This window comes from Fusarium solani (assembly GCF_023522795.1).
Source record: "Fusarium solani strain SB1 chromosome Unknown bctg00000001, whole genome shotgun sequence".
NCBI lineage: Eukaryota > Fungi > Ascomycota > Sordariomycetes > Hypocreales > Nectriaceae > Fusarium > Fusarium solani.
Window position 1 is genome coordinate 3,821,077 of NW_027072156.1, and position 27,018 is coordinate 3,848,094.

General features: G+C 54.1%; 10 protein-coding genes across 10 annotated transcripts; 4 read left to right on the top strand and 6 right to left on the bottom strand.

Moving 5' to 3' along the window:
• Positions 1-154: 154 nt before the first annotated feature.
• On the bottom strand, positions 155-1,704 carry MRS44_003287 (uncharacterized protein; the record flags this gene model as incomplete). The annotated part of the gene is made up of 3 exons (XM_065623155.1): positions 155-328; positions 694-1,116; positions 1,384-1,704. 3 exons carry the CDS (start codon positions 1,702-1,704, stop codon positions 155-157), a joined length of 918 nt encoding a protein of 305 aa, XP_065479227.1.
• Positions 1,705-3,611: 1,907 nt separating this feature from the next.
• On the top strand, positions 3,612-4,487 carry MRS44_003288 (uncharacterized protein; the record flags this gene model as incomplete). Its single annotated transcript, XM_065623156.1, has 2 exons — positions 3,612-3,805; positions 3,980-4,487. The coding sequence occupies 2 exons, from the start codon at positions 3,612-3,614 to the stop codon at positions 4,485-4,487; spliced, it is 702 nt and encodes a 233-aa protein (XP_065479228.1).
• Positions 4,488-7,034: 2,547 nt separating this feature from the next.
• MRS44_003289 (uncharacterized protein) lies at positions 7,035-7,715 on the bottom strand (the record flags this gene model as incomplete). The annotated part of the gene is made up of 1 exon (XM_065623157.1): positions 7,035-7,715. One exon carries the CDS (start codon positions 7,713-7,715, stop codon positions 7,035-7,037), a length of 681 nt encoding a protein of 226 aa, XP_065479229.1.
• A 1,281-nt stretch (positions 7,716-8,996) lies between these two features.
• Positions 8,997-9,234, bottom strand: MRS44_003290 (uncharacterized protein; the record flags this gene model as incomplete). The annotated part of the gene is made up of 2 exons (XM_065623158.1): positions 8,997-9,089; positions 9,127-9,234. The coding sequence occupies 2 exons, from the start codon at positions 9,232-9,234 to the stop codon at positions 8,997-8,999; spliced, it is 201 nt and encodes a 66-aa protein (XP_065479230.1).
• A 286-nt stretch (positions 9,235-9,520) lies between these two features.
• On the bottom strand, positions 9,521-10,435 carry MRS44_003291 (uncharacterized protein; the record flags this gene model as incomplete). Its single annotated transcript, XM_046268407.2, has 1 exon — positions 9,521-10,435. One exon carries the CDS (start codon positions 10,433-10,435, stop codon positions 9,521-9,523), a length of 915 nt encoding a protein of 304 aa, XP_046137404.1.
• Positions 10,436-11,312: 877 nt separating this feature from the next.
• On the top strand, positions 11,313-12,463 carry MRS44_003292 (uncharacterized protein; the record flags this gene model as incomplete). Its single annotated transcript, XM_065623159.1, has 2 exons — positions 11,313-11,363; positions 11,408-12,463. 2 exons carry the CDS (start codon positions 11,313-11,315, stop codon positions 12,461-12,463), a joined length of 1,107 nt encoding a protein of 368 aa, XP_065479231.1.
• A 2,898-nt stretch (positions 12,464-15,361) lies between these two features.
• MRS44_003293 (uncharacterized protein) lies at positions 15,362-15,694 on the top strand (the record flags this gene model as incomplete). The annotated part of the gene is made up of 1 exon (XM_065623160.1): positions 15,362-15,694. One exon carries the CDS (start codon positions 15,362-15,364, stop codon positions 15,692-15,694), a length of 333 nt encoding a protein of 110 aa, XP_065479232.1.
• A 731-nt stretch (positions 15,695-16,425) lies between these two features.
• Positions 16,426-18,547, top strand: MRS44_003294 (uncharacterized protein; the record flags this gene model as incomplete). Its single annotated transcript, XM_065623161.1, has 5 exons — positions 16,426-16,567; positions 16,622-16,830; positions 16,884-17,253; positions 17,305-17,974; positions 18,028-18,547. The coding sequence occupies 5 exons, from the start codon at positions 16,426-16,428 to the stop codon at positions 18,545-18,547; spliced, it is 1,911 nt and encodes a 636-aa protein (XP_065479233.1).
• A 1,223-nt stretch (positions 18,548-19,770) lies between these two features.
• Positions 19,771-22,568, bottom strand: MRS44_003295 (uncharacterized protein; the record flags this gene model as incomplete). The annotated part of the gene is made up of 9 exons (XM_065623162.1): positions 19,771-20,010; positions 20,115-20,257; positions 20,304-20,518; positions 20,566-20,592; positions 20,642-20,797; positions 20,920-21,093; positions 21,141-21,359; positions 21,412-21,751; positions 21,800-22,568. The coding sequence occupies 9 exons, from the start codon at positions 22,566-22,568 to the stop codon at positions 19,771-19,773; spliced, it is 2,283 nt and encodes a 760-aa protein (XP_065479234.1).
• Positions 22,569-26,099: 3,531 nt separating this feature from the next.
• Positions 26,100-26,784, bottom strand: MRS44_003296 (uncharacterized protein; the record flags this gene model as incomplete). Its single annotated transcript, XM_046272565.2, has 2 exons — positions 26,100-26,579; positions 26,647-26,784. 2 exons carry the CDS (start codon positions 26,782-26,784, stop codon positions 26,100-26,102), a joined length of 618 nt encoding a protein of 205 aa, XP_046137409.2.
• Between the last annotated feature and the right edge of the window lie 234 nt (positions 26,785-27,018).

Here is a 27,018-nt window from a genome sequence, read left to right on the forward strand (position 1 = left end):
AAGAAATGTATAAAATGTGAGCAAGCAAAGCACGAAGGGTCCAAGGCGTTCTGCACAAATCTCGGCATCCAGTCTGCAGGCGGGGTTGGCATGACATGCCAGCTGAAATAGGGCGAAAGAAGCGGTTGTATAAGTGTAAGTCGACCGGTGATCGTCACTGCACAGCCTCGCTGTTCACTTTGCCGCCCGTGGATTGTAAGATGGGAACCGAAATCGTAATCGTGGTCACACGCATTCGATGATCGTTGAGGCAGCAGTCACGGAACACGGGCAAGGAGGGAGCGGCGATGGCTTCGGAGAAGAAGTTTGGACCGGGAGCACGAGATTTCTGGCCAGGAGAAGCGAGTGCAGGACACCGAGAAGCGCGCAGAGCGTGGCAAACGAGACGCAGGTTGCGGATTTGCAAGAGGACAAGATTTTCGGGCGGAAGACAGGTAGAAGCAGACAAGGTTCGGTTTTCAAGCGTGAAAAGCCGTGGTAGACACAGAAGCGGTAGGCAGCCGTGACGAAGACCCGAGCGTCTTCACCACGGAATCCTTCTTCACTGTTGTCGCAGCGCAGCAAATCAAATAGCAACAAATAGACAACGATAAACAGCAAGCAATTTAGAGAGACATGCAAAGCAAACGCAAGAGAAGAGGGAATGATGGAAGGGAATGCAATCAAGATCATCGCGGAGCATCATGGACTCACCTTTGACGAGTAGGGAAGACCCAGCGGCGGTTGCAGCACAGCAACAGCCCAAAGCCGGGAAAGGATTGTAAAGCCTCGACAAGTTCGCCAGACAAGAACAGCTGCGAACCCAGATTCCTCCGTGGCCCTGAGGATGCCTCGAGAGGATTGTCGATAGGAAAAGGAGAGGAGGAGGAGGAGGATGGCGTTGATGTGATCCAGGAGTAGACGGGAGGACGCAGAAGTAAAGGAAGGGTCCCAAAAGGAAGGTGGAGGGGCCTGGAGGGTTCCTATAGTAATATGGAACGGGCGCTGGCTGCGCAAGAGGGACCCGTCGAGGAGAGGAAATGACCAGGGTCTCACCTGCGATGGGATTTTTCTGGCTGGCTCTGATTCTGCTGCCTCCATGCGTCGACGAGAGAGATCACAGCGCTCTGCAACGACCTGGCAGGCCCAGTAACACAGGGCATCTCAGGCCTGCCCTCGCACTCCCTGGCACCTCGACACCCTCTCCCAGGACTAGCACGGTTTTTCGGTCCCCTAAGCACCACACCCTGGCAGTCTGGCTGGTTCATCAGCGGTCGTACGGGCGGCTGATTGGGGCTGGACGGGGCCAGTTTGGGGGCACGCACCCCATCTCGCAAAGTATCCGGTACTTGTGACCCGCCTCAGGAGCAATGACCATCAACAGGGTGTCCACTGAGGAGCCACTGAGGAGCCTGTGGACGGCCACTTGGTGTGGACCCTGCTGGGTCTCTTTGCCGCCATCTGAACGAGGGTCTCCCCCCATCCCGGCCGAGGGCATTCCCAATCCAAAGCATGCAATCCCCAGAAATCGTCCAATGATGATGACTGCTCAACCACCGCCTGCATGAGCGCATTGTGCAGTGCAGAGTGCAGCCAAAGCCAGATGCGCATCCAGAAACCATCCGCCTCCCTCTCACGCGCGGTCGTCTCGGGCCTTGATGCCATCCGCAGCCAAGCAGCAGCAGCAGCAGCAGCGCCTCTTCGCTTCGTGCGCTCCGCATCCATCGCATCTCGGTCTGCAGCCGGGATGAGATAACACCGACGACGACTGGGGGATCCTGCGACTACGACTTCGACGACGGAGACTACTTACGTACCGATCAGAAATTGGCCCTGGCTTTTTACCTTGCTTGCATCAACTCAACCTTGGACCATCCAGGATAAACGATGGATCCAACCAATCCATCCCTGGTACCACCGCACCTCAACAGCGACGTCTTGCTCAAGCCAAGTAGGGATTTTCCCGTCACCTCTCACCTCAACTCCGCATTCATCCATCGCCTCTCGATTTTTCGCGTTACCCCATCGTCATTGTCGGTCAGGCTGGATTACAAGAGAACCAGCTTGGAAACTTGGAACAATTCAGTAATGGAGAATTTGGGTGCCCAAGAGGTTGAGTTCAGTTCAGCCCCGCCCACCGCCACTTTCGTATCCGGGGAATTGGGCTGGGAGAGAAACATGTTCCAATATCAACTCCATATTTTTGGTTATCTTCACTCAACTTGCGCCTCATGATTTCACTCATGAATCTGCAAACTATAGAGGGCAGACAATGGTCGGCGGACCAGCCTTGCTAACGCCAACTACCAATTCACTAAACACGCCTTCTCAACGTTCATAGTCATCTCTCGATATGTAGGCGGTCGCTCCGGGCTCGCCGTGGGCTGAGAACAGCTCGATAACGAACCCGAGAGGTTACTTGCAACAGAATGACAGAGAGGGCAACACCAAACAGGCCGCCGAGCGTTCGATGGTCTTAAGTGGAGTCGTCGAACGGGACCATGCTCGAGTCGCTCACCACAGTGGGGGTCCTCTTGGCGTGCGCCCACCTGGCAGGTCGAGGAAAAAAAGATATGCCAGTACAAACTTATTTGATTCTCCTCCCCTGAAGGGAGTCTATAAAACATAGAAATAATATATAAAAGGGACATCAGGGTATTACCTTTATTATGATATACACTCAGGTATTTTATCATATCTTACATAAATTTAATTATTATACGTGAGAAGAGTCAAGTAACCCTCTTAATGTTCTGGTGTCTCGTTTATTTCTTGACCCGCGTGGCGTGGAACCAGGATCAGGAGGACCAGGCCAGACGCGCAACGACTCGGCGAGTAGCAAGTGAGAATGCAAGAGCTGCGCTTGAGATTGGTGATGGGTGTTCCGCCTAGATGGCCAATCTAGCATGGGCGCAAGCCGCTTATTTCCTTTAGGGGGATCTAGAGAGGCCGTAGCGTCGGCTGCGGTCGAGGGTTCGGGAACTCTGTTCAAGACGGGTGTTTGCGCGCTGGGCCTTCATTTCCAGCAGGACCAGTCCAGGCTCAAGCATCGTCAACAGCAACACGACGACGACGAATCGACGATGAAATGCGGCACGGTTGTTGGTCGGTGCAGGCAAAGATGAGAGATTGAACCGTGTGCGTGCGCACGCCTCAGCCATGTCTCACAGGCCAAGCCAAGCAAGGCTGGAGGGGAGGCATGGCATTGACGGACGGCACAAGGACATGGACCCCGTCCCCCGCCGTCTTTATGGATGTTGTTGTTTGTTTACTTGGCCCGGAGATGCCGCTATTGACCATGGAGACACCGGTATAGCCTCCTCGGTGGACACCCGAATGAGGACCGAGAGGTCGAGAAGAGGCAACCGTCAAGCAGACAAGAGTCAGGCTGCTGTCGTGCAACGGAAGAATTTGTTCGCCTCTTCTCTTATCGCGACATTCTGATTCCCGGGTAACTCGACGACAGGCACTTGTAAATTTCTCAGTCGGTGGAGCGCCGGCACTGGTGATGCGATGCACCAAGCAGCAGCAGGACAGAAATGTCATGCAGCGCATCATCATCTTCCTGACTCGCAGTCTGTCGCAGGTTGTCCTTGCATCAAAGCAGTCCCCTTCTTGTCGTGTCCCGAGACATGGCAGATCACGCCTCGAAAATCCCCATACCAGAGGAGAGGCAAGACCTGTTATCTCGGGGAGTCGCACAAGCCTCCTCCTATGCCCAGCCGAAACCCATCAGCCGTGCCGCCGCCGTTTCGACGTCTTGCCAGTGTTCGTTGATGGGTACTGTACCTGAGATTGGATTTGATCAAATGGATGTCAGTACAAGGTGCGCGCAACATCAATCACGCCGGCCCGCCAACCACCACGGGTCTGCTCCAGAAGAATCCCACCTCGATCAACCATCCACACCAACCACCATGCTCTGGATCATCCATCCATCCATCCATCCATCCATCCGCTACAGCGCAGTCCAGTGCATGATTCACTGAATCAACAGCAGCAAACACCCACCACCAACCGCGCATCCAGATCCAGAACCCCCGAGCCCGCCTGTATCGCGGCCGACGGCTGTCATGACTCCATGGCACATCCAAGACATGCCTATCACGCAGCACAGCTCGTTGCTGCCACGAGACCATCCGCTCCGTTCCGAGCTGTCCCTCCCTCCAACATCTTATGCTCGCACCACGCGCATTCCCGTCATGAGGATGGAACATGCGGAAGAGGCCATTTCCTCAGCTCAGCTTTCCTTCTGTGGGAGAGCCTCTGCCGCCACTGGGCTCTCCTTAAACCTCCTTGTGGCTCGCATTGGATCTCATCCAACCCATGATCCATCGCATTCTGCATCTGCATCTCTGCTGCGCTGCGCTACGCTGCGCCTTTGGCCTGTGTCGGGCGCCGCCTCAAGCGGAGCCTCTGACCATTTGCTTTCACTCTGGGCCGCTCTGGGCGCGCCCCCCAGCAGTTATGTCATATCTCCACTGCACCCGCGTGGCGCCGACGTTTGATTGGGGGAGTGGCATGTCATCTTGCTTCAAGGGCCTCTTGAGCCCCTGGTCGCAGTGCCATGTACTAGGGACAAGTACGAGTACTTCTCACCTGCAACTTGCAGGGTTCTCTCCTTTATCCTGGGCTGTTAGTGGACGCCCATCCCGCCCGAACCACCGCAAGATGCTCCAGCTCGTCTGTGACGGCCATGATCTTCAGCATCTCTGGCATCCCGCTGCGCTTCAAACGACCAACCACTGCCAAGACGCGTCGGGCTACCTCACTGCGTCACTCTACGATAATGGACATTGGATAATGTGGCCATTTCCGTATCGATTTTCATTAACTTGCAGAAATCCCATCAAAACTGACTCGACTAACAGTCGATCTCTTCACCTCAAACCCGGTCCAGCCCGCGGATAGGCGACTTGTTACCCACCATCCCAAGGGTTTCGAGAACAGAGGAGAGACACTGCCCTCCGTGTCATGATGTTTGTCCCGCAGAGGCCGCTGGCCAAGAGTCTGGGGCGGTTTTGTAGAACCTGAAGGAGACATGGCTGCACTCTTCGTCCACTCAAAACGTTGCGCCGGTTACAAGTTGAGGCACCTCTTGTCCAGGGCCCCTGGTCCATCAGCTCGCTCTGGCAAAGTTGGCTTGTTGAAACAGCCAGTGTCTTTCAAGAGCTGCAAGTTGGGATGGAATGCCAATTCATTCTGACGGGTTCTTAGAAGAGACATATTCTACTCGGGCTGACACTTCAGACCGGTGCGGTTTCTATTTTGATGGCGCCTGTCGTACATGGATTCACGATAGGAGCAAAGTCTAGACCCTCCAGTGGTTCGGCGCCGACATCAGCCCCGTTCAAGGACCCTTTCATCCTGCCGGATCCGGCAATTTGTCTCTAAAGACATACGACGTTCCCTTCAACCCACGAACTACTGCACGACGACATCGTCGCTGCGACCATTGTCACAGACAGACACGGCTCAGACCATGTTCGCGCAACTCGCAGGTGATGCTTCGACCGTGCGAGGGCAGCCCCATGAGTGCGTTTCATGGCCTCTGAGAAAGAATCGTGATGGATGCCGATTGAAGTTTCCTCGAGAGTGCGGCTTGGAGTGCTTGCATCATCCCGCGGGAATCAACAGAGCAAGGGTCCAACAGACGAGAGCCAGGGTCTCATTATCGCGCGCGCACTGGCCATAATCTGGCATCACCATCCTGTCTTGTCCTGTCTTGGCCGAGTCATGCCGCCTCGAGTGTATTGTCCGATGCGAGACATGATTGAGGACCGTGTTGCACTCTCGGTCTGGGGAATAAAAAGTGCCGTCGCGAAATAACGACGTGAGCCAAAGTTGAAAATCCTCAGATGAGATCCATACCATGCCATGTCCCACCTGGAGAGGACTCTGCTGCGGCCGGGTGGATCTAGCGTCTTGTCTTGAGTGAGCACAGAGAACCATCAAGTCCCCGGATCCAATGTCTTGACTTCACCAGTGGCTCATCTACAGAGGCCGTTTCACCAGGTCGGATGATTTTCGAGACTCGTCCGGCAGAGGAGAGGGAAGAACCGGTAAACCATGTCCGTACATCGGAGGTTGACCATCACCTGCTTCGGATGTCGTGAGATGAAGTGCGCGACGCCGGCTCGGAGGGCGATCTAGTCTTGATGCTAACAGACGGAGGATCTTGGGTGGGTGGGATAGACCGCCCAATCCAGCGAATAATCAATGATACTGTCCCTCCCAAACTGCCTCATCTACGTGATGGCGTTGGTTTGCCGTGTCGTGGGTTGACGGCTGAGCCTCCTTTGACCCTTTGCGCTACTGGCGGTTGTTCTAGAAATCGAGACACGGTGACCAATGATGGGTGCCAGGTGCGTCCTCAGCCAAATTGAAACGAGGGGCACATGACGCTTGACGGTCGCATTCCTCTCTCCCTCGAAGCTACGGGAGGTGGCAGCTCGGGGGAAGGCCGTGTTGGATGCTGGGTTTGCTGATATTGGCTGGGATATCGGACGTGATTCGCCCATCCTCCGCTCACCGCTGCTTGACCCCCCGCGACATTCAGTCGTCCAACCCCAGGATTTGAGCATCACATACAGGAGACCGCAGGACATGACACCCTCAGCGATCTCCAGTGCCTTAGTACATGTCACGATGCATCTAAAAAGATCTTCTGGCTCATTCGCGAAGCATCACGCAACTCGCTCACGCAGGTGTATGGCCCTGTGCCATCCCGACTGTCCTTGAGGGACACCGTCGGCGATCGACCGACGAGAGACGACACTACGGCGCGTATCAGGGTCTCTGTTCAAAGGTCCAGGCCCTCTCTCGCTAGAGCATTCTACCCCTCGATCTGGTGGGGAATTGTCCAATCTGCTTGGGCGACATGCCACCTCTGCATCTTGAGGTTTGATGGGCTGCAAACCGACGCGCGACAATGATGATTCTGCTTCTTGGGGGGTACACCATTCGTCGAGTTCTAAGGAGCACGAGGGGTACGCATCTCTAGAGGGGATCTGGCGTTGGTAGCGAAAACGACAAGCGAGTGAGCAGATGTCGGATCAAGATGGGATGGTCCAAGTGAGGTCTCTATTGTTCGCAAGCCACTCCGCCGATGCGGTTATCTGCACAGATATCATGACACTGCTCCAGATGTCTGGGCCCCTGCTCTCAAGGGCGAAAGTGATTGCGTGGAACCATGTTTCACGAGCGCCTGGAACAGTCACTTGAATGGGCGCCGCTGTTCTGTGACAAAGGCGGATGCGTATTCGTTTGGGGGACAAAGACAGTGGGTAGGCATGTTGCATCGCCCACATACCGGCCGGTCGACGAGAAAAACGCTCCGAGGACTTGGGCTTGAAGCAAGGCACATAGTGGACATCAACTGCAGGGCTGGTGCAGCAGTTGGCTTGCTGGTGCTCGGTGGTAACATGACTTCGGACTTGCAACATTGAGGCAACGGATATCGACAATGGATGATCAAGTCGAGCCTCCCTCCGCTTACACCGAGCCGAGCACACGACAAGTATGAGTACTTCCAAGACCTGCGGTCCCTTTTTCCTTTCGGCCCACGGAATGCCTTGTTGGCCATATGTCAGAATCTGCGTGGGCGCCAATAAGAGAGGCAGCGCAAGGCGCGTCGGCCACGAATCTTTGTCGCGCGCAGCTTTCTCGAGGTTGGAGTTCTGAATCTGGTCTTGATCTTCATCTTGACATGAAGCCTTCCAAGGTATCGGCCGCATCGTTTCCACTGCACTAAGCCCCCCCAGGTCAGGGTCCCTCGTCCAGGGTGGGACGCTCAGAGCTCACCGCAAGCCGTAAAGGGCTGAGCCAACCAGGAGCACAAGCTTGATGACGTCGATGAGCCCACAACAGCTGCTGACAGGCATCTTTGTTTGGACCCTCCGGATGGAGTTTTACAGATGTCGGCAATTCATTCTGATAGAGCTGACGATGGCGCAGGCTTCAATGACAAGCCTAGGCGATAGTGTGTGCGCGCGGCTACGACTCTGAGGTTTGGACCCTGATTTGCAGGGGAGTCCGAGTGTTTTGATGATCGCACAAGGTGTTGGATCCATGTGCCGGACAGAGTTCGATTATTCTCTCTAAAGATGCACGATAAAATTGCCATGGTTCACTCATCATGGCTCGATGGCATGATCTCAAGGCGCCCGCCGCCGTCCAAACTCGAGTGACAGCGCGCGTGCGAGTCGCTTGATTTGATGGGCGCCCACAAAGCAAAGAAGTGAAACCCACGGCGCTAGGCCCCGCCTGTGGAGCTTCGACGTTGCTTGCATTGGATCGTCAAAAGGCTGTTCAGCGAAACTGTCAGGGATAGCCTCGTCTGCTGAAGCTGGGAAGGGTGAGGCTGGCTGACCGCTTTCCCATTAGACTGGACGACGACCTTGGTTTGGAGGGGTAAGATATCGAGGGGCTCCAAGTTTTGGATACGCAGAAGGGGAAAATTTCAACTTTTCCACCCTCGCCTTCGGGATATGTTTAGATCCTGATTTCGTCATGCCGAAGGACAGATTCCATGTTGGTCATTGCTGCTGTTGCTTGTGCCTGTGCTTAAGCGGCTGGGACTAACCAATCTGAGGGGATAACTGTCCATGTTCAACATGGACCCCTCAACGATCGTGCAGGGACTGTCTACGATGCGCCAGCCACTCGCGCCATGGGCGTTTGCAGTCGAATGTCAGTGCCGGCGCCATCCTCGACCCTTTGTTTGGTTTGGTTTGACGGGTGGCTTTGCGGCAAATCTGTCTTTCTTTGTGAGAGGTCATGTCGTGGTGCGTGGGCTGATCTGTGGTGGCTGACCAAACTGCGTGTAAGTCGAGTCGAGTTGAACGACACGCCAGTTTGGTTTGGGGCCCGCCGCTCCGGAAGATCACGAGGGGTCGTCAAGATGCAAAGTGCCGCAAACATGGACTTGTTCCATGGACGTTCCAATCGAGATGTGGAGATTTCCAACTTTCCATTCAGGGAAAGAGGGCGGACGAAACGAGAGCCCCATGTATCATCTACTTGTTGGACTCGCCATCTGTGGAGTTGAGACGTAGCATGTAGCCTCCACCATACGTGATGTCTGCGTTGGGTCGTTTGCTCGCCTCGTTCTTGGCGGTGTGTTGTTAAGCTGAGCGATTTGCTTACCTGTGGGAGCATCTCGGAACGGCTGGGAAACGTTGCTGCTTGTACGCGATCAACACCATCATGGCGATGTGCCGCTGCTCGCGTGCCCGACGGATCGGGCGATCCCATCACGAGGGGTTGAAGAGACTGATGTGGTCACAGAGGAGTTTTCTGTATTGCGGGAATATTCTTCAGGAACATTACAGTCTGTGGCTGTGCTCCCGTAACTGAGGTGGTGAGAAGTGAGGCTATGAGGCTCATATCTTGGATCAAGGCTTTTCATACACTCTTCTTACACGGTAACGTACAGGGTAGTAACACATCTCGGCTTTCACGCGGTATATCACGGAGTCGCCGTCTCAAAGTCCTCTTCTATCCTCTCTTGCTTGATACTTGCAAGTCCCCCGAGTGTCGATCATGGCTTGATATCCACGAGCTTCTCCAACGTGCGGAACCCATCATGTGCAAAGCCCTGGGTCACGTCCACCTTGTAGTCCTTGCCGTCCACGTGAATAATGCCATAGCCCATATCAGTCCAGGCTGACTTGACTCCGTTGAACATGGCGGACACTGCCCTACCCATCCTGCGGAAGGGCATCGTGAACAAGTGCTCCATGTCGAACTTGCGCAGTGCCTTTCGCTTGACCTCGGCCGCGCGCTCCATCTCCAGACGCTTCAGCTCTGGCACGAACTCATCCGGTAGCGAGAATCGACTCTTGAGCCAGACCTTGTCCAGTGGTGCTGTAATGACCTTGGGCTTGAGCATCGGCAACATGCGCTTGACCGTCACCTCCATCTGAATAGGCGCAGGGCCGGCGCTCGCGGGGCTGCCAGCGACGGGTACGAGCTTAGCAGCCTGGGCTGGTAGGATACGGATATGGCCGACGATGTTGGGAGTCTTGGCAATGAGGTAGAAGCCCATAGAGGCAAGCAAGAGGTAGGAGGCGCCGAACGTGATGCCGACCCATTGCGGCACACCCTCGGGCTGGTTGACAGCCGACCTCGCAGTGAGAGCCGTCCATGTGAGAAGAGAAACACCGCTCGTCCAGCAGCCAAAGTAGAACCAGAAATGTGAGGGGCCCTCGTAGAGGATCGTCGGGGTAGGCTTTGTCGCGAGGCTCTTGATGAAGGCGTACCGGCTCGGGGCAACGGAGGATGCGGGGGCAGCGGCGGCGATCTTCGCAGGCCGGGTGGCTTTCACGGCCGGCTGGGCAGCTCGGCGGAGGGATGTGGTAAAGAGGCGGGATCGGAGGACGGCGGATTCGGTGGCGCGGGGTGCGAGGAGGGGCCGGAGACCGGGGAGGCAAAAGCCCCTTGCGAGGCTAGCCATGATGTGGCTTGTGTCGTTTGAGCAGAAGGAACAGAAGCAATAGGTGCTTATAGTATGTTATATGTGCCGGAGGGCGTCCAATTGGGTGTGTGGTGTCATAAAATCACACTCATGTGTAGTATTTTGCGGCTTCTCAAGCAAAAAAGTGAAGCTATCCAGAAATTCAACTTTCAATCGAGCTAAACCCATCTGGGGTTCCGCGGAAATAAGCCGGGGATCATTTTGGCGTGGTCGGGTTGCGGCAAAATGTCGTCCGAGGGGGATGAGGGAGGGCGACAAATTAAGTGGAACAGTTGAGAGATATACTGATGAGCATGGGTGTTGAGCTGGTGAAGCCATCTTGGTGAATTGTTATTAAAAAGTCGGAAGGGCAGTATTTAGACATACTTACTAGTATTTGACCATGTTTAAGCTATTAGATAGTAAATGAGATAATAATTAGAATGGTGTATAAGTGAAGAAAACCGTTAAGAAAATGTTACTTTTCTGTCCCCTGCGTTCCTAAGCTTCCCGCCAAAAAAAAACGTCGCCGTATCCACTCCAGCGCCGCCATCCCAACAGCTTCAGCTCAAGAAATCCATCCCTCCAACACCCCCCGAGGCCGCTCCTACGTGCCCTGAATCCCCTCCACAGCCCGCCTCACATCGCCGTCTCTCGTCCTCAATTGAGCTGTGTGCAATGGCGTCTCTCGCGGCAGCATGCAGGGCGTCTGCCCGTGTCGTCGCTACCCGTTCCGTCGTTCGTAGTACGTTTCTGCTGGCTATCTCCTCCCTCTCGGTCCCTTTTGTCGCGCACCGACTAACACATGGTGACCTTTTTCCCTTGCCGTACAGCCTTCACCACATCGACGCGATGCCTCGCCGCTCAGAACTTCACCATGCCGGCCCTCTCGCCCACCATGACCGAGGGTAACATCGCCAGCTGGAAGGTCAAGGAGGGGAGTCCTTCAGCGCCGGCGACGTGCTGCTCGAGATCGAGACCGACAAGGCCACTATGGACGTCGAGGCCCAGGACGACGGTGTCATGGTCAAGATCATGACGGCTGACGGTAGCAAGGCCGTTCAGGTCGGCTCGCGGATCGCCGTCATCGCCGAGGCCGGCGACGACATCAGCTCACTCGAGATCCCCGCCGACGAGCAGCCCAAGGCCCAGCCCAGCCAGGCCACCAAGGAGACCGCCCCGACCGAGTCGAAGCCCGCCGAGAAGAAGAGCGCTCCCAAGCCCACGGGTACCGGAACATACGAGCACAAATACCCCCTCCTACCGTCGGTCGGACACCTCGTTAAGGAGAAGGGCCTCAGCGAGGACGACGTCAGGAAGATCAAGGGCACTGGTCCCCATGGCCGGTTGCTCAAGGGTGATGTCCTCGCCTATCTCGGAGCCATCAACCCCGATACTCCCGCGGCCAACGAGTCCAACTTCAACGCCCTCACCCACCTCGACCTGAGCAACATCAAGATCGCCGAGAAGAAGGCTCCCAAGGAGGCCCCGAAGGAGGCTGCCCCTGCTCCCAAGGCCCCCGTGATCGAGAACCTCGAGCTATCCATCCCAGTCTCCCTGTCCAAGGTCATCGAAGTCCAGAACAAGATCCAGGATACTCTCGGCGTCTTCCTGCCCATCTCTACCTTTGTCGGCCGCGCCGCCGAGGTCGCCAACGACGCCCTCCCTGCCTTGAAGCGTGCTCCCACCACCGACGAGCTCTTCGACCAGGTTCTCGGCCTCGACAAGGTCAAGGCCGTCAAGGGTTCCCGCGGTGTCTACCTCCCCCAGATCTCCGCCATCCCTCCCGCGTCGCTGCTCGCCCCTAAACCCGCCGCCCGCAAGCATACCGACATTATCGACATTCTTGCCGCCCCCAGCAAGAAGGCCGCTCCCAAGCCCGCCACCATCCGCACCGTCCCCGGCATGTCCAGCGGCGCCAACCTCTTCACCCTGGTAGTCCCCAAGGCCGAGGAGGAGCGGGCACAGATCTTCCTAGAGCGCTGCAAGGTGATCCTGGAGGAGGAGCCCGGACGGCTGGTGTTGTGAGGTTATAAAGATTCCCTGTAATATATCATTTTCCGCTATAGACAATGGCTAGTAATTGCGCTTGTACGCTTTTCTTGGTATGTTTCCTGACAGCTAGCCGCAGGTGTCTTGAGAACATCCGCCCATCACGGAGCAGTGTCTCAGGCTATGTTACTTATGCCTGGATATCTAATTATGAGAATTTTCACATTGAAAGTAACGTTATGAACAAATCTTGTTGCCACAATTCTCTCAGCCCTACGTGATTGAACACATGCACTTGAAGGGGCCGGGTCTTCGAGCCAACTAGCCCTTGCTTTCCCTCATCGCGGAAGAACTATCTAATAGGTCAATGTTGTCCCACGACGCCTCATGCCCTTAGTGCCTGGGGACCTCCGAAGAGTTGCGGCGGGAGACTCAATTGGAGACCCCTTCAATGGCGATACCTTGAACTCCTCTACTCTCGCATGAGGGAGCAGAGCGGAGTACAGCTCGGAGGTCCTTACACCGAGGAAATGGTTCCTATCTATTCGGAAGCGAGCCCCAGGTCTCATCCCTACACCTCCTTAGAAAGAAGGAATTTCGTAAGATGAACCATTCATCCAGTGATTTCTCGACGGCCTTCCGATTCTAGTAGATACACTAATGTTGACCGTGTTGGTTGCTAACAGGGGGCGGCGTTTAGGGTACCAACATGGATTGAAACCCTCCGAACCTGCAGTGCCAAGAATAGACACATCACTAAGTTCAAGGGAATGACATCTACAAATGTGGTCAATGATTCCTGGGGGGGGCGTGGAGATGATCTTGCCAAGGGCAAAAGCAATATGGTAATATCCCGTTTGGTTGTTGGTGTTTGCATCTATGTGATGCTGACGGCCTAGATGGACGGAACGGTCTGTCTCATGCCCTGATCTTGTATTAATAAATTACTTTCTTGCCAACAACGCAACTTGGTTCGAGACCGAGTTTAAATAAATGGCGAGGTTTTCAACGGCTGCACATGGCATCTCGTGTTGGTGCTATTGAAGGATGAGCCATGCCATTGACTAGTGGGAACAGCTTGCGCGTCTTCATATGATGACTGGCCAAGAATATGGCTTGCTGCCGTCTTTTTAGTGTATTGACTTGCTTGGTGAGTTTAGTAGCATGATATTGCGTCAGGACTGGGAACTGACAGCTGCCATCGACTGTAAGTTCAAGTTAAAGCCAAGGCGACCAATGGGCTTCAGAGCATGGGATGGCGATTCAAGACCAAGACAAACGTTAATTGCATTGGTCACAACCTGGGCGGGGATTCCCATCTTGGCAGGTGGCCTGGCATAGCAAGCTGAAGGACAATAAGTTGGTGTCTCACTCTTGGGAAGATCTGCCCGCATGTAACCCTGGAGTCGTTTCGGATGCTCGCCCAAGGAAGCCTCGACGCGTGCCAGAGGTCGGGAATAATCAAGAGCCATTCATGCAGAGGTGAGACAAGCTCTCCAAAGGGGGCGTGATTCACAAACTGACCAGTCACCTTGCATGGCAAAAGATGGTTCGTGATTGGGAAGCTGACATGCCGACTGCGTCGCCCAGTTCAAGTAGTGTTGTAAATCGCACCCAACAAAGACAGTGGCGTCTCACAGCAGCCCTAAGTGTCTTGGAGAGGGGGCTTTGATGAACCCAGCGACCCGGTCGTTGGACAAGACGGGCTCGGGGCATTGCCTTACCTGTACAAATAACCCTGCCTGGCCACAATCACCACCAACAAGCAGCAGAAAGGTGGGATGAAATGCAACAGGGTGAGTCAAACCCCTCGCGCGCAGAGAGGACAGACGGTCATTCGCCAGGAAGCCCTATTCAGGTCGCCTCAATGGACCCGAGACTTGGGCTCAGACATTGATAGAGAGGTAAACCTGAGGGGTAAGGCGGAGCTGCGGAATGCGAGGCAGGCAGGCAGGCAGGCAGGCAGGCAGGGGGAGAGAGAGGAGAGGCTCGGTGTGGTATCGACAGTTTGGAAAATGCCGCTCCGACGATCTGGGTGAGGTGTTGTGTAAGTCAGGCTGCGCGTAGAGCGCACTACTGCATAGTAGGCTGTGATAATGCACAGTAGACACTCTTGCGCTTATATACGTGCATGCAATGTTTTGTCGGTGCTCCCTTTGAATTAAAAAGATAGGAAGGAGCGAAAGTCCTGTCACGTGTACTTCAGATTGCAAGGGCTTCGTTTCTATCCGAAGATGTGAAGAATTTCCTTCCCTGGACCAGGTCGACAGCTGAAAACACCATGGGCCAAGGTTACACAATCACTCACTTAGCAATAAACTCCGACCAACACCACCAGGATGCCATGAGATCCGACTAGAAGAGTCCCACTCTGCAGATCAAACCAGTGAAGGGCGACAGGGAACAACAGAGAGCCCCCACATCGCTGAACCCTGGGCAAGGCATGGGATGGACATGTGTGCGGCCTCTGGTGCAACTCCCGAACCAGCATCTCAGAATCTCTACGACCATTCCAGGAGATCGTCTTGATCGGTCCTATATCCGTCGCAAGCCGTGATCGCTTCACAATCTTGCTATGCTGCCTTTGACGCAACCTCTACCGAACCGTCCATCTTGAGGCCAATGATATGCTTCCCACGCAAGGGGGCCGCGAACTTGCCATCGAGTTCTGGAAAGGAGTACCTCCCCAGTACCACCGTCTCAGGATCTCTCTCAGCTGCTGCTGCAACGACATGTCGACACGCCATGGCAAGCCCTCTGGACGCCACAGGCATCTGCTCGGCCTTTGCCAGAGTCGCTGCTTTCATCACATCGCATAGCATCATGCAACCCTTTCCGAACTGCTGGGACGGCTTCTAGTTGGATGCCGCCCTCCTGCCTTGGTCAGGCGGGTGGGTAGAAAGACCTTGACCTCCCTCACACAGCTGGCCCCGGATGCTCACTCAGGTCATTATCCGCACTCTGCCGCTCTCACACTCGCTTGCTTCCGACTTCCGAGTGCTCTACCCGGCCTCTTTGATCAGCTACCAGTGCAAGATCTCAACATCAACCGACAAAGGCTCACAAACCCCGGATCCGAAGGTCCTTGCGCAACACCATCATTCGGACAGGGCTCCTAGCTTGGTCACATCCGCATCCGCTCACTCCAACTACTGCTTCGGAGCTGAAGCTGCGGCTCCCCGACTGACCGGAAGCTCAGTTGCTGATCAAGGCGACTTGAGCTTACTGGGAGAAAGGAGGAGTGCTCTCACCCATTCGCGCGTGTAAACCTCACGCCTGGAGGAACTCGAGCAGTTGTTGCTCTACAGACTCTTCGAATATCTCACGACTGCTTATCATATCCTTCGGGAGAACATTCGTTTCGCTATCATCGTTTGACCTTATCTCTTTGCTGCCATATACCCCCTTATTTATTAACAAACTTTGCTGCATACGTCCTGCATACATATCCGCCATGACGCGAGCCAGGGTGCGGCCCGACATGCGCAAGAGAGCCGCAACGGCTTGTAACACCTGTAAGAAACGCAAACAGAAGGTGAGAAACCAACCCAGCCAAGAGAATGGCCCCTGTTTCCCGTCCATGAGTTGAGCACATGTTACACAACCGGCTTTAGAGCCGCCATGCACTCGCCCACCACTTGCATGACACCCCTGGTTGCCTACAGCTTCCCCAGTCATCTATTATCCTTCAAATTCTTTCCCTAGTTGCAGTTGCCGCTGTCTCTTACCGACACTGGCCGAGCCCAAAGTCGTTTCTCATACATCCATGCCAGCACAGCACCACATCTCCTTATCATTACTAACTCAACCTTGGGTAGTGCGATTCACACAGGCCTTGTAATCCATGTCGCAAGAGAAGAGTGGTTTGTCGGGACCATGGCGACAAAAGCCCAGAACCGAATAATGGGGTCATACCGAGCTCGCCTTCAAAGCGACGTTGTGCTGACCGGTCCCCTGACTCCTCTGGCTATGTTTACGCGGACATGGACTCAGACAACATGGACGATGGAAGTAATCAAAAAGTCCTGCCAATGTGGGTTTCCAGTTCAAACTTTGACCAAGCCGTCCTCGCCTTGAAGCCAGGGGAAGTGGAATTGCACACGGAAGCATGGATGATGCGAGACCTCACCAACAGGGGTTGTGAGTATCTCCTCCATTCAAACTCTGCTACTTGCTACTGCTAATTCGTCCAAGTCTATGTTGGCAATTCCTCGACGTCCTCCTCCCTGGTCGTTATCAGCACTGTCGTCGGGTTCGTTTCGGGGGACTCTTCTTTTACAGGCGACCCAGACCGCTTCAAGATGCCAGAGGCCCCCTTTATAGCCCCCTCTTCATCCCAGGCCCGGCCATTGCTGCCAGAGATAAAGCATGCTAGGATATTGACAAAGTCGTTCTTTGATAACGTAAGTTATTGTTGCCTTATGCTGGAAGTCTGTATGATCTCTAACCCCCACAGACGCAAGGCCTGCTTTGGGTGTTGGATCCAAACTGGACAGACATGGCCTTGAACCGTGTTTACGCCGCGCCAGACTCTGCTGCCGCTTCAGACCGTTGCCTCATATATCTCGTTCTGGCCATTGGGTTTACCATGGGTGCAGTTTCCATCTCGCCAGGCCATAACGCTGTCATTCATGAGATGCGTATGCTTGATGACCAATGGGGAGAAAGGTTGTTTGCCGCCGCAAAATCGATAGGCGACCCGATGACAGCTTTTGAGGATGAGGGCTGGTCTGAAGATGGCGGGCTGTGGTCTGTCCAGGCTCTTACGCTGATGTCGTATTTCGCGTTGCTGGTATCACGACGGAATGCTGCCTATGCGTACTGTGGTGAGTATTGTGCTGCTTCCGATTGTTTAAACAAAACTGACCTAATATTAGGCATGGCTGTTCGATCTGCTTATGCCCTCGGAATACACATGGCCCCTCGAACAGATGTCTTGTTCACTGACCAGCATGTAAAGCTGCTGAGACGAAACATTTGGAGAAGCCTATTTATCCTTGATAGATTTCTCGCAGCATCTCTGGGACGGCCGTTGGCAATGTCAGAGCAAGACTGTTCTCATAATTCACTCCAAGTACCAGCAGCATCATCCAACCATGGAAGATCGCGGTCCGTACTTGATGCGTCCGTCGAGGTGTGCGATATCATCGGCCAAGTCTTGAATAAGATCTACTCAAGCAGTAGGATCTGTTCCGAGGCAGCACACGGGATGATGAAGGACCTCGAGGCTTGGACTAGGCGGAACCCGTCGTTGACAAAGATGTCTTTCCCAACAGCGATGGACGCCAGCGCCTTCGCTAGGGCCTGGCTCAAAGCTCACATCCTAGGTCATTACGCCAACATTCTTCTCTGTCGACCGTTTTTTCTGGACCTTTTCATGAAAACAACAGTAAACGAAGATGGGCTGATATGGACATGCATGGCAAGACCATCGCGAATCACTTGCGAGCTGAGCGAAAGATGCGTATACCAATCGCTTCAGATGATTAAGCTCGTCAGGTGGGCCATTGATTCGCACGAGATGCGTGTTTTTGACTCTTTGACTCTGTAAGTGCCAAGTACGATTGCTTTTGTCCGACAAATGTTCTAACCAAGCCAAGGCACATATTATTTGACGCGGCTCTCATTGTGCTCAGTAACGATTATGCCGGTATACATAATGTTCCCCATGCTGAATTCTGGATAACTCAGGCGATGGACGCTCTGAAGATGTCAGCAGGTCCGCACCGTCACGCCGACAAGTTTGTCGGTATCTTGGAGTCGTTTCGACAGGCGAGGAAGGGAGAGAGATCAGAGGAATGCTGGAAAAAAGATGTCGGATTGGCAGGCAATGGTGAGCTATACCAGCTGTCTACAGGGAGCTTCGTTCAAGGTCGGCCTCCTTCTTGCTCACCAGTCAACGATGCTTGGATTTCGCCATGCGAGAGCCGTCGTGGATCGCTGGCAACCATGTATCCCTGGGGAACGCAAAACAAGGATAGTGGTACCTTAGGGGGCTGGCCTACGGTCTCATTGACGGACAACAACACGCCTCAATCCCAGGGCCTGACTGATGGTACAGGGAGCTCGCATGGTGAAGAGGGCGAGGTTGGTTTCGATCGGCGGTTGTCAAAGCAATGAAGCACTTGATTGTGACACGGCTGGTCTAGCCTGACAGGGGAGCATGGATGGGGAGGGGATGGGAGCTGAGTTACCAAGTGTACTAAAGCCAGATGGGCAAGTTGTCTCGATGTTGTATGATTAGAGGAGGGTAATTGGGTTATTGGTTATTTAATGGGTATCAGATTCTAATATAGCTATATTTCGAGTTACTGTCCCTGAAGAAGATGTTTCTCTCCAGGGTGAAGTTTGACACGAGAGCAGGATATCATGCAGCTTGATGGACGCGTAGACACGGCAGGGGTCACAAAGTGAGGCTGCTGGCTGAGTGCCTTGGTGTTTACCAACATGATGGTTGAACTGGGGTCTGAAGGATAAGCGGGCCAAGCAAATCAGACAAGTTGGCCGACAGACTAGAGGAGCACGATATGACACCGCTCTGGCCCCCAACATGCATACCTGCATACCTACGTCGATAGTCCCGTCGTCACGCCGGAGCACCCTTCCGACTCAGATCGGGACAACCACCAACAGATCGGGACCATCGCGCCGACCATCCTGTTTCTGGTAATCGTACGAAGTACGGGACTAGAGAGGGAGAAGGATCTCCTGGACTCTAACCCGATCCCGCACTCAGCCCAAGCTGCGAGACCCGGTGAGCCGGAAAGCAACCAAGAGGGTCTCTCCGCTTGGCGTTCCGTAGGTAGCAAGGTACTGTAAATGAGATTGGGGAGGGGAGGGAACGCGGGAAGTCCTTGAAATGTTTGCTTGATAGATCATTTTTTTTCTTCAGCAAAACTTCGGAAGCAACTTCCGCTGCAGCCTTGACGAATGGAACGGCACGGCTGGGGGAAGCGCAGTTTGTCATGTATGCAGGAGAAGCAGCATAGACGTTTGCTTCTTACAGTACGGCTGGCCCAAGAGCGGTCTGGGACAGATGTGTATATATACAAGATATGTACAGCCCCCCTCCCCCTGTTAGACTGCATGATCGGCGGGCGAGGTAAAAAAAAGCAATGTGTGAGTTATGCGGATAACGCCCTAGACGTGCAAGGCCAAGGCGGAGGCTTATTGTCAGCTGCGTGAACATACGCCATGTCTCATTTGCCAGATACTAGCTCGGCAGTTGGAAGTGTCTGTGTCTGAGGGGGGCATCTAGATGAGAAAGTCTTGGATTGCCATGTCTCTGAAGAGGCGGCTCAAAAAAGTGCTAGCATACAGTGATCCCCCCTATCTCCTACTCATCACCAGCTCTCAGGGCCGAAGCGTTCCCCCTTGGCCACGTGCGCCTGGATTGCTGTGCCCTGGACGTCCATGGTGGTAGACACGACATTGTTCCCCCACCAGCTAGGCGGCTCGACGCCATGCAGCGTAAAGGCGAAGAAGATGAAGAGCGTGGCCAGGGCGAGGCCGAGGTCGAGCGCCGACGAGGTGAGGAAGTTGAGCCTCGTCCACCACCGAAAGTGCCTCTTCTTGATCCAGAACTGGAAGACGAAGCCCACGACGCCCCAGGAGAGGTAGTTGAGGGGGTGGCCGGGGGAATGGCGCCGGCTCCGCCGAATATGAGGGGTGCCATGAGGTAGCGGACGGGGGACCTGGGCCAGCGCTTGGCGGCGAGGTAGATGACGATGGGCGTGATGGCGCCGACTATGAAGAAGGTGAAAAGGCCCGAGTAGACTTGACCGGGGGAGAACATGCGGGCAGGGCCAAGGAGGCCCCAGATGATGGAGGCTACTGTATGTTAGACGGTGTTTCATAGTCGAGAGTATTTACTCACCAGCAAAGAAGACACGGCCGCCAGGACACGTAAAGTGGTCAGCCTGGTGTGGCTCACAGACGTCTTCAATATTGTTCAGGGCCAAGTTCAAGACTACGATCTGGATGAAGCATGAAAAGGTCGTGGCCACGACTTGGGTCAGGAACATTGTTCGAGGCGGGATCTTCATGTAATGTCCAAACTTGAGGTCAGATACGAAGCGGAGGGATTGGGCCCTGGGACGGTTAGCTATTGTCAAAGGTGCTAGAAGAGAGGAACCTACATTGTAATGTATCCATATGTCTTGAAGCTAGAGGTGGAGTTAGCAGAGTTCTTACAAGTGACAGGTACCTACATACATCATCAGTGCCAGAGGACGGCCCGGCTGGAGGTAGCCGTAGATGAACTCGGTCAAAACGTTGAGGCCAATCTGAGTATTTGTAACGGCCTGGATAATACCAATTGGCAGAGCAAAACCAAAAGAGATAGCAATGGCCAACAGGAACGCCCACCAGCTGAGGTTTGTAGGGAACCCAAGAACAGTGTAGAACCCAATGAGAAGCATCTGCACCAACGTTAGCCATGCGTCTGGAGGAAGAACCGAGGGGAACTTGCAGCGGCAAAGAGAGACATGTACCACCACGTGGGAGCTTCCTTGTACTTGTTCATGAGCTTCATGTGGATATCCGGCTTCTCCTTGGTGCTGTTCCTCCACTGCTGCCAGATCTGTTTTCCGTTGTGCAGGTAGGTGTACACCACGAGCGACGATATGGCGGCAAAGGATAGACCGTAGGACATGGCGAATGTGGTGCTTAACTCTGTGAGCTAAAGTCACTCAAGAATGTGAGTTTGACAAACCTGATGAATAGGGGCGAGTAATTCTTGTACTCTTCCTCGTCCAGAGTAAACTCGGGTGTTAGAATACGAGTCGTGTTGTATGGAGCTCCTGTGTTGTCGTATGTGCTCGAGTCGCTCATTGGCAGGTATTCGGCATACCACACTCCGCCATAGTGAAGAAACGACGAGAGCACGATGAAGAATGTGCCAACTCCGATGAGGGTGTTGGCGATAGCATGCCTAAACTTATTCAGAGGTCATCCTAGAGTTGTGCTGAGCAAGTTCAACCTACCAGGGCGGGATGAGTGGCGAGCCAACGTAACCCGCAATCTGCGTCCAGTCAAACGTGATAGGGAGAAGTGACAAGCCCGTCTGGCCTCCAAACAACTGGTTCACGACAGGATTCTGAGGCGCCAGCCAGGTGGCGACGGCAAAGATGCTCAGAAACTGGGCTAGGAAGCCTGGGATGAAGTAGTAGGCAAAGGCACAGCCGGTGACGATGGTGAACCACTTGTACCGGTGCATGGTACCTCCGATGATGGTGGGGTCTGGTGCGTCGTTTCTCTCGTACATGGCGTTCATGAGGGTGACGCCAACGAGGTTCTCAGGCCATATCATGGAGGCCGGGTATACTTTGAGGGTGAGCTTATTAGACTAGTTGTTTATCATGATACACTCACCTAGGAACTTGCGCAGCATGCCCGCAATACCATAGCCCACTGACTGCGTCGAGATAGTCAACAGGAGCTGAAACATGATGCCAAAGTTCTGCTTGTAAAACACGAGCTGGGCCAGGATGATGTCCGTAGCATAGGCCACCGAAAAGGAAACACTGGCCATGACGACAATGATGGCGTGCTCCTTGATGTTGAACGGCCCCGGGTTGAGCGTCCACCTAACACCAAACGTGGTAAACTCCCTATCCGGAACGAACCTCGCCCACCCGTGGCCCATGGGCCAGGCGATGATCTGGGCGATGAGGGGTCCGACGCCGATGGAGGGCTGGCGGAGGGAGAAGAGGGTGTTCATCGAGGCACCCAGGACGACGAGGAGCATGCCGATGGTCCAGGCCCTGACTGTGTTGCACGGGAGGTCCTCGTCGTAGTTTCGTACCGCGGCTCTGACTTCTGGGTAAGGAGAGTTTTCCTCCTCTTCCTCATCGTCCTTGATAAGGGCTGCTTCATCGCCCGAGTCCTCGGAACCCTTTCGTCTCGTCTCATACTCCTCGGGGAGATTGGGGTCCATGAGGAGCTCATACTCTGAGCCCTGATCATCATCGTCGTCATTTCGAGCTCCGCTGGCTGCCCATTCATGAAGGCGATGCTTGAGGTTATCGCTTGAGGGATCCTCCATCTCTAGTGACGTTGACAGCCGCCCACTGGGGCCCCCAATGGTCTGCCCGATGGCCTCCGCCGGCATTGCAGAGCCTGGCTTCTGACTGCGAGGCATTATGAGACTGTTGAAGCCTCTTGGCCCCCAGATTCACCGATATCAGCTCGAGTTCATCCACCAGTTCAGACACAGGGTCCTCGTAGAAAGTCCCGGGAGAATATGGGGATGAGATAGTAAGAGCTGACGTGTAGACGCGTCTCGACTAAAAGAAAGCCACGTGCAACAAAGAATAGTACAGAACCGCTATATATCAGATATATCAATGAATATCCAAGATTGAGCGAGATATTTGTCGAGATTTTTAGTCGTCAAAGAGTTGTCTCAGTGTAGGAGCGACAGGGTGAAACGTGTTTGCTTCGCGTCTTTTGTGCTCCGTTTTGAGCAGGTGGCGTCTTATTCAGATCTTGGGCGCATGACCATTTAAACAACATATATCCTACTAAAGATCCATATAAGAAAAGATGTGAACTGTTTGGTCAAATACTTTGAATATTAAAAAGATACAAAGAATGGGAATCTTGAATTGATTGTCAATGGCTTATCGTAGGTGACGATGCAACGCCCCTGCATCATGAGCGGGAAGCACAGTGCGCTAAACCAAAGTGGGAAATTTTCGACATGACCCCAGATCGACATTCAACTTACATCTCAACTTCAACTTCTCATATCCCCCTCTTAAACTCGGAATGGGATCATAATGCGTCGGGTAGTCGTGACTGGCCTCGGCGCCATCACGCCCCTAGGAGTCGGCGTCAGGCGGACTTGGGCCCGCCTCTTGGCCGGCGAGTCTGGCATCGTCAGCGTCGCAGACTTGGAGCCTCGGGCGCGATGGACGGAACTTACGAGTACTGTGGCTGGGATAGTTCCCAGTGGAGAGGGAGAAGGTAAATGGAGGACCTCGGACTGGCTCAGCATGACAGAGCAGCGCCGCATGTCCAAGTTTACGCAGTACGCCATTGCCGCCAGCGACATGGCCCTCAAGGACGCTGGATGGGAGCCAAAAGATGATCGCGAGCTGGAAGAGACAGGTGTGTGTCTCGGGAGCGGTATTGGAAATCTCGATGAAATTTACGAGACGAGTTTGGTGCACGATCAAGGTGTAAGACTTCGAGTTGAGCTGAGAGAGAGCCAGCGCTGACTACTTGTCAGGGATATAAAAAGGTGTCACCACTCTTCGTCCCAAAGATTCTGATCAATATGGCTGCCGGCCACATCGCTATGAAGTACGGATTCCAGGGTCCAAACCACGCTGCTACGACAGCCTGCACAACCGGCGCCCACTCAATCGGAGATGCTTCACGGTTCATCGCCATGGGAGATGCAGACGTCATGGTCGCAGGAGGTTCAGAGTCATGCATCCACCCTCTGACTTTTGCCGGCTTCGGAAGGGCCAGGTCTTTATCCACGGCCTATAACGACAATCCGCAGGCAAGTTGTCGACCGTTTGACGCTGACCGAAATGGGTTCGTCGTCGCTGAAGGTGCTGCTGTGTGTGTTCTCGAGGAGCTGGAGCATGCCAAAGCGCGGGGGGCTCGCATCTACGCCGAGATCAAGGGCTACGGATGCAGCGGCGATGCGTACCACATGACAGCACCTCGAGAAGATGGTCGTGGTGCTCTTCTCGCCATGACGAAGGCACTGAAGAATGCGGGCATCAAGCCTTCGCAGGTCGACTATGTCAACGCTCATGCCACGGCTACCCAAGTTGGCGATATAGCCGAGACTTCAGCCATCCGAAGTCTCATGATGGGCGACGAGGGCCACGCTCGCGAGTCGGATATTACTGTGAGTAGCACCAAGGGGGCAGTTGGGCATCTGCTTGGCGCTGCTGGAGCCATTGAGGCCCTTTTCTCCATTCTGGCCATCCATGAGGTATGTGAAATACTGAAGAATATCTAAGGCTCTTGATTGACAATTTTTCTAGGGAATTGTGCCTGCGACGCTGAATCTGGAGAAGCCTGATGTTGGAGCCGCCTTCAACTTTGTACCCAACGAAGCTCAAGAGAAGGATGTTGGAGTGGCCATCTCCAATAGCTTTGGATTTGGGGGAACAAACAGCTCATTGGTGTTTTCCAAATTTCAATAGTATAGCCTCTGTAAGATGTAAAAAAATATGTATTTTTATTCATCATGATTTTATGAGAGTTGTTGATGTTCCTTTCATGGTTGCGGTGGTTGTGGAGGTTATCTAGCACAGTGTGCCACAGTGCCGGTAGCACCAAGGGTCCTCGGCTGCCGACATTCTCCCGGGCCACTCACATGGCAGACAATTTCTCTGCCATTGAAAGATTGAAGCCGTCATGCACCCGGCCATGACGTGAAGGACCCCGGACGGACCCAGCATTCTCCCTCCTCGACCCAGCGCCTCTCAATCTCCCTCCCAGAACTTCACTCATAATGAGCTTGACCTGCGAGACCTGTAGGACACAGGCCCGGACCGTCCTCCGGGCCGCAATCCGCGCCGGCGCATCACGAGCTGCCGCTGCCCCGAGGACGAATTTTATAACCCCTGCGAGGGCGCCCGCCTCTGTCCCCGTGAGGCAGTTCAGCAAGACGAGCGAGAGGAGTCTCCTCAAGGGCCTTGGGAGCGCCATGGCTGAGCCTTACCGCGTGCTAGGTGCTACAGAGCAGTTGTTCAAGGCGTCGTCAAAGGCTGCCGACTACCACATCACCGAGAAGGAGCGGAAGAACGATCAGGTGCAGCTTGCGGAGGATGGTGAAGAGATTGGCCACTCTCTAAACCCAGATAGCGTATGGCATCACAGTAAGTCTGCCACTAGCCCAATTCATGTCTTGGTTGCTAACATCTATAGCCTTCAAACTTCCTCCCACATTCAGCACCTGGTCCCACGTCACCATGCTTCACCTCTACCTCATCAACGCACGGATACGCTGCTTCGAGCGCGAGCCCTTCCATAACTGGCAGCACCAGCTGACGGATCATTTCTTTTTCGAGTGCGAGAAGAAGATGCACATCGATCACCACATCACGTCGAGCGCCCTGCGGCAGCGCTACCTCAAGGATATTTTTGTGCAGTGGCGGGGTCTGCTGCTGGCGTACGATGAGGGGTTGATCAAGGGTGATGCTGTGTTGGCCAGTGCTGTCTGGAGAAACCTGTTCAAGGGTTCGCCTGACGCTGATCCTCGTGCTCTGCTTGCTATTGTGGGTTGGATGCGATCGACGCTGCTACAGTTCGAGGCTGCAAGCGATAACATGCTCGCTACACAACTTCCCCAGATCCTCAGCAAGCCCGTCGACGTCTTCTGGACAAGACTGGAGAAGCAGCTAAGCGGACAGCAAGACGACGTCACCCCAGCGAGGGAGCCGGTGAAGCATGAGGCGGAGGTTGTGCCGCCAGAGGGAGCGGCTAAGGTCTCTGCGACTTGAGAGGAGGATGTTATGTATCATCAGATGTTTACGAACTATGCAAAAAATTAGAACCGGGCTGGGTTGTTAAAAAGGGGTGTATGAATAGGTAGGGCATGGGAGTGCGGGCTTGGGGCATCTTGATTGTTGTACCTATGTATATACGAAGATAATGCATGGATGATATCCCATCTCATTTGGATTGTCGTATTCTAACTCTTCTAATCGACCTTTTCCCACATTTGAAATTCATACTTGGTCCCTGCCTCTTCCTCACCATCTTCGGAAATCTCTTCACCTGTCCAGCTCGCCAGCTCTTCCCTCAGCTTCTTGACCCAGTTTCCGGACTTTTCCCCCTTTAGCTCAATCGGGAAGAAGGTGTCACAGTCAAAGTCACGCTCGATACTCGTGAGCAACACCCGTCGGGCCTCGGATAGTTCTAGGGCGGCAGCGTAGATCTGCGCACCGCCCATGACGAACACACGTGCGACGTCGGCTCGGGCTCGGGCGTACCGGATTGCGTGCTCTAGAGATGATACTCGGACAGGCTCTTTGTCGCCGACGATTGGAGTCGGGTCCTCGAGGCCTGCTGAGCGGGTGATGATGATGTTGAGACGGTCCTTGAGTGGCCGGAACTTGACAGGGATCGAGTCCCAGGTTTTACGGCCCATGATGACGGCGTTTAGAGAAGCAGGAGGTGACTATAGCCTCCGTTAGTTTCCAGTATCTGATGCTATACGCGCGGTGTGAATGAATTGAATCGAGTACCTGTGGCGGAAGCCGCGTCGTCACGCGCGCAAAGTACTTCATCTCCTTACGAAGACCAGTCCATGGCATCGTCCCGTGGACGCCGATGCCCATATTTCGCGTCGCGGCGACGATGAGCGTGAGTTCAAGAGGCTGCATTTTCGCTGTTGATGATGGTTGAAGATTTTGGTGGAGTGTCAAGTTCAAAGTGAGTGAGTGGGTTTGTGTCACACAATTGGCTCAGCTACAGGCAAATACAAATGCCACGAAAATCCAAGAATGATTATGCTTGATTTAATGGCGGTTAATTGCTAGCTGAAAATAAAGTCTCCTTGGAATTCTCGAAATGTAATTCTTTCGCTCTCACCTGAGTCTCCTCCAATCCCAATATCC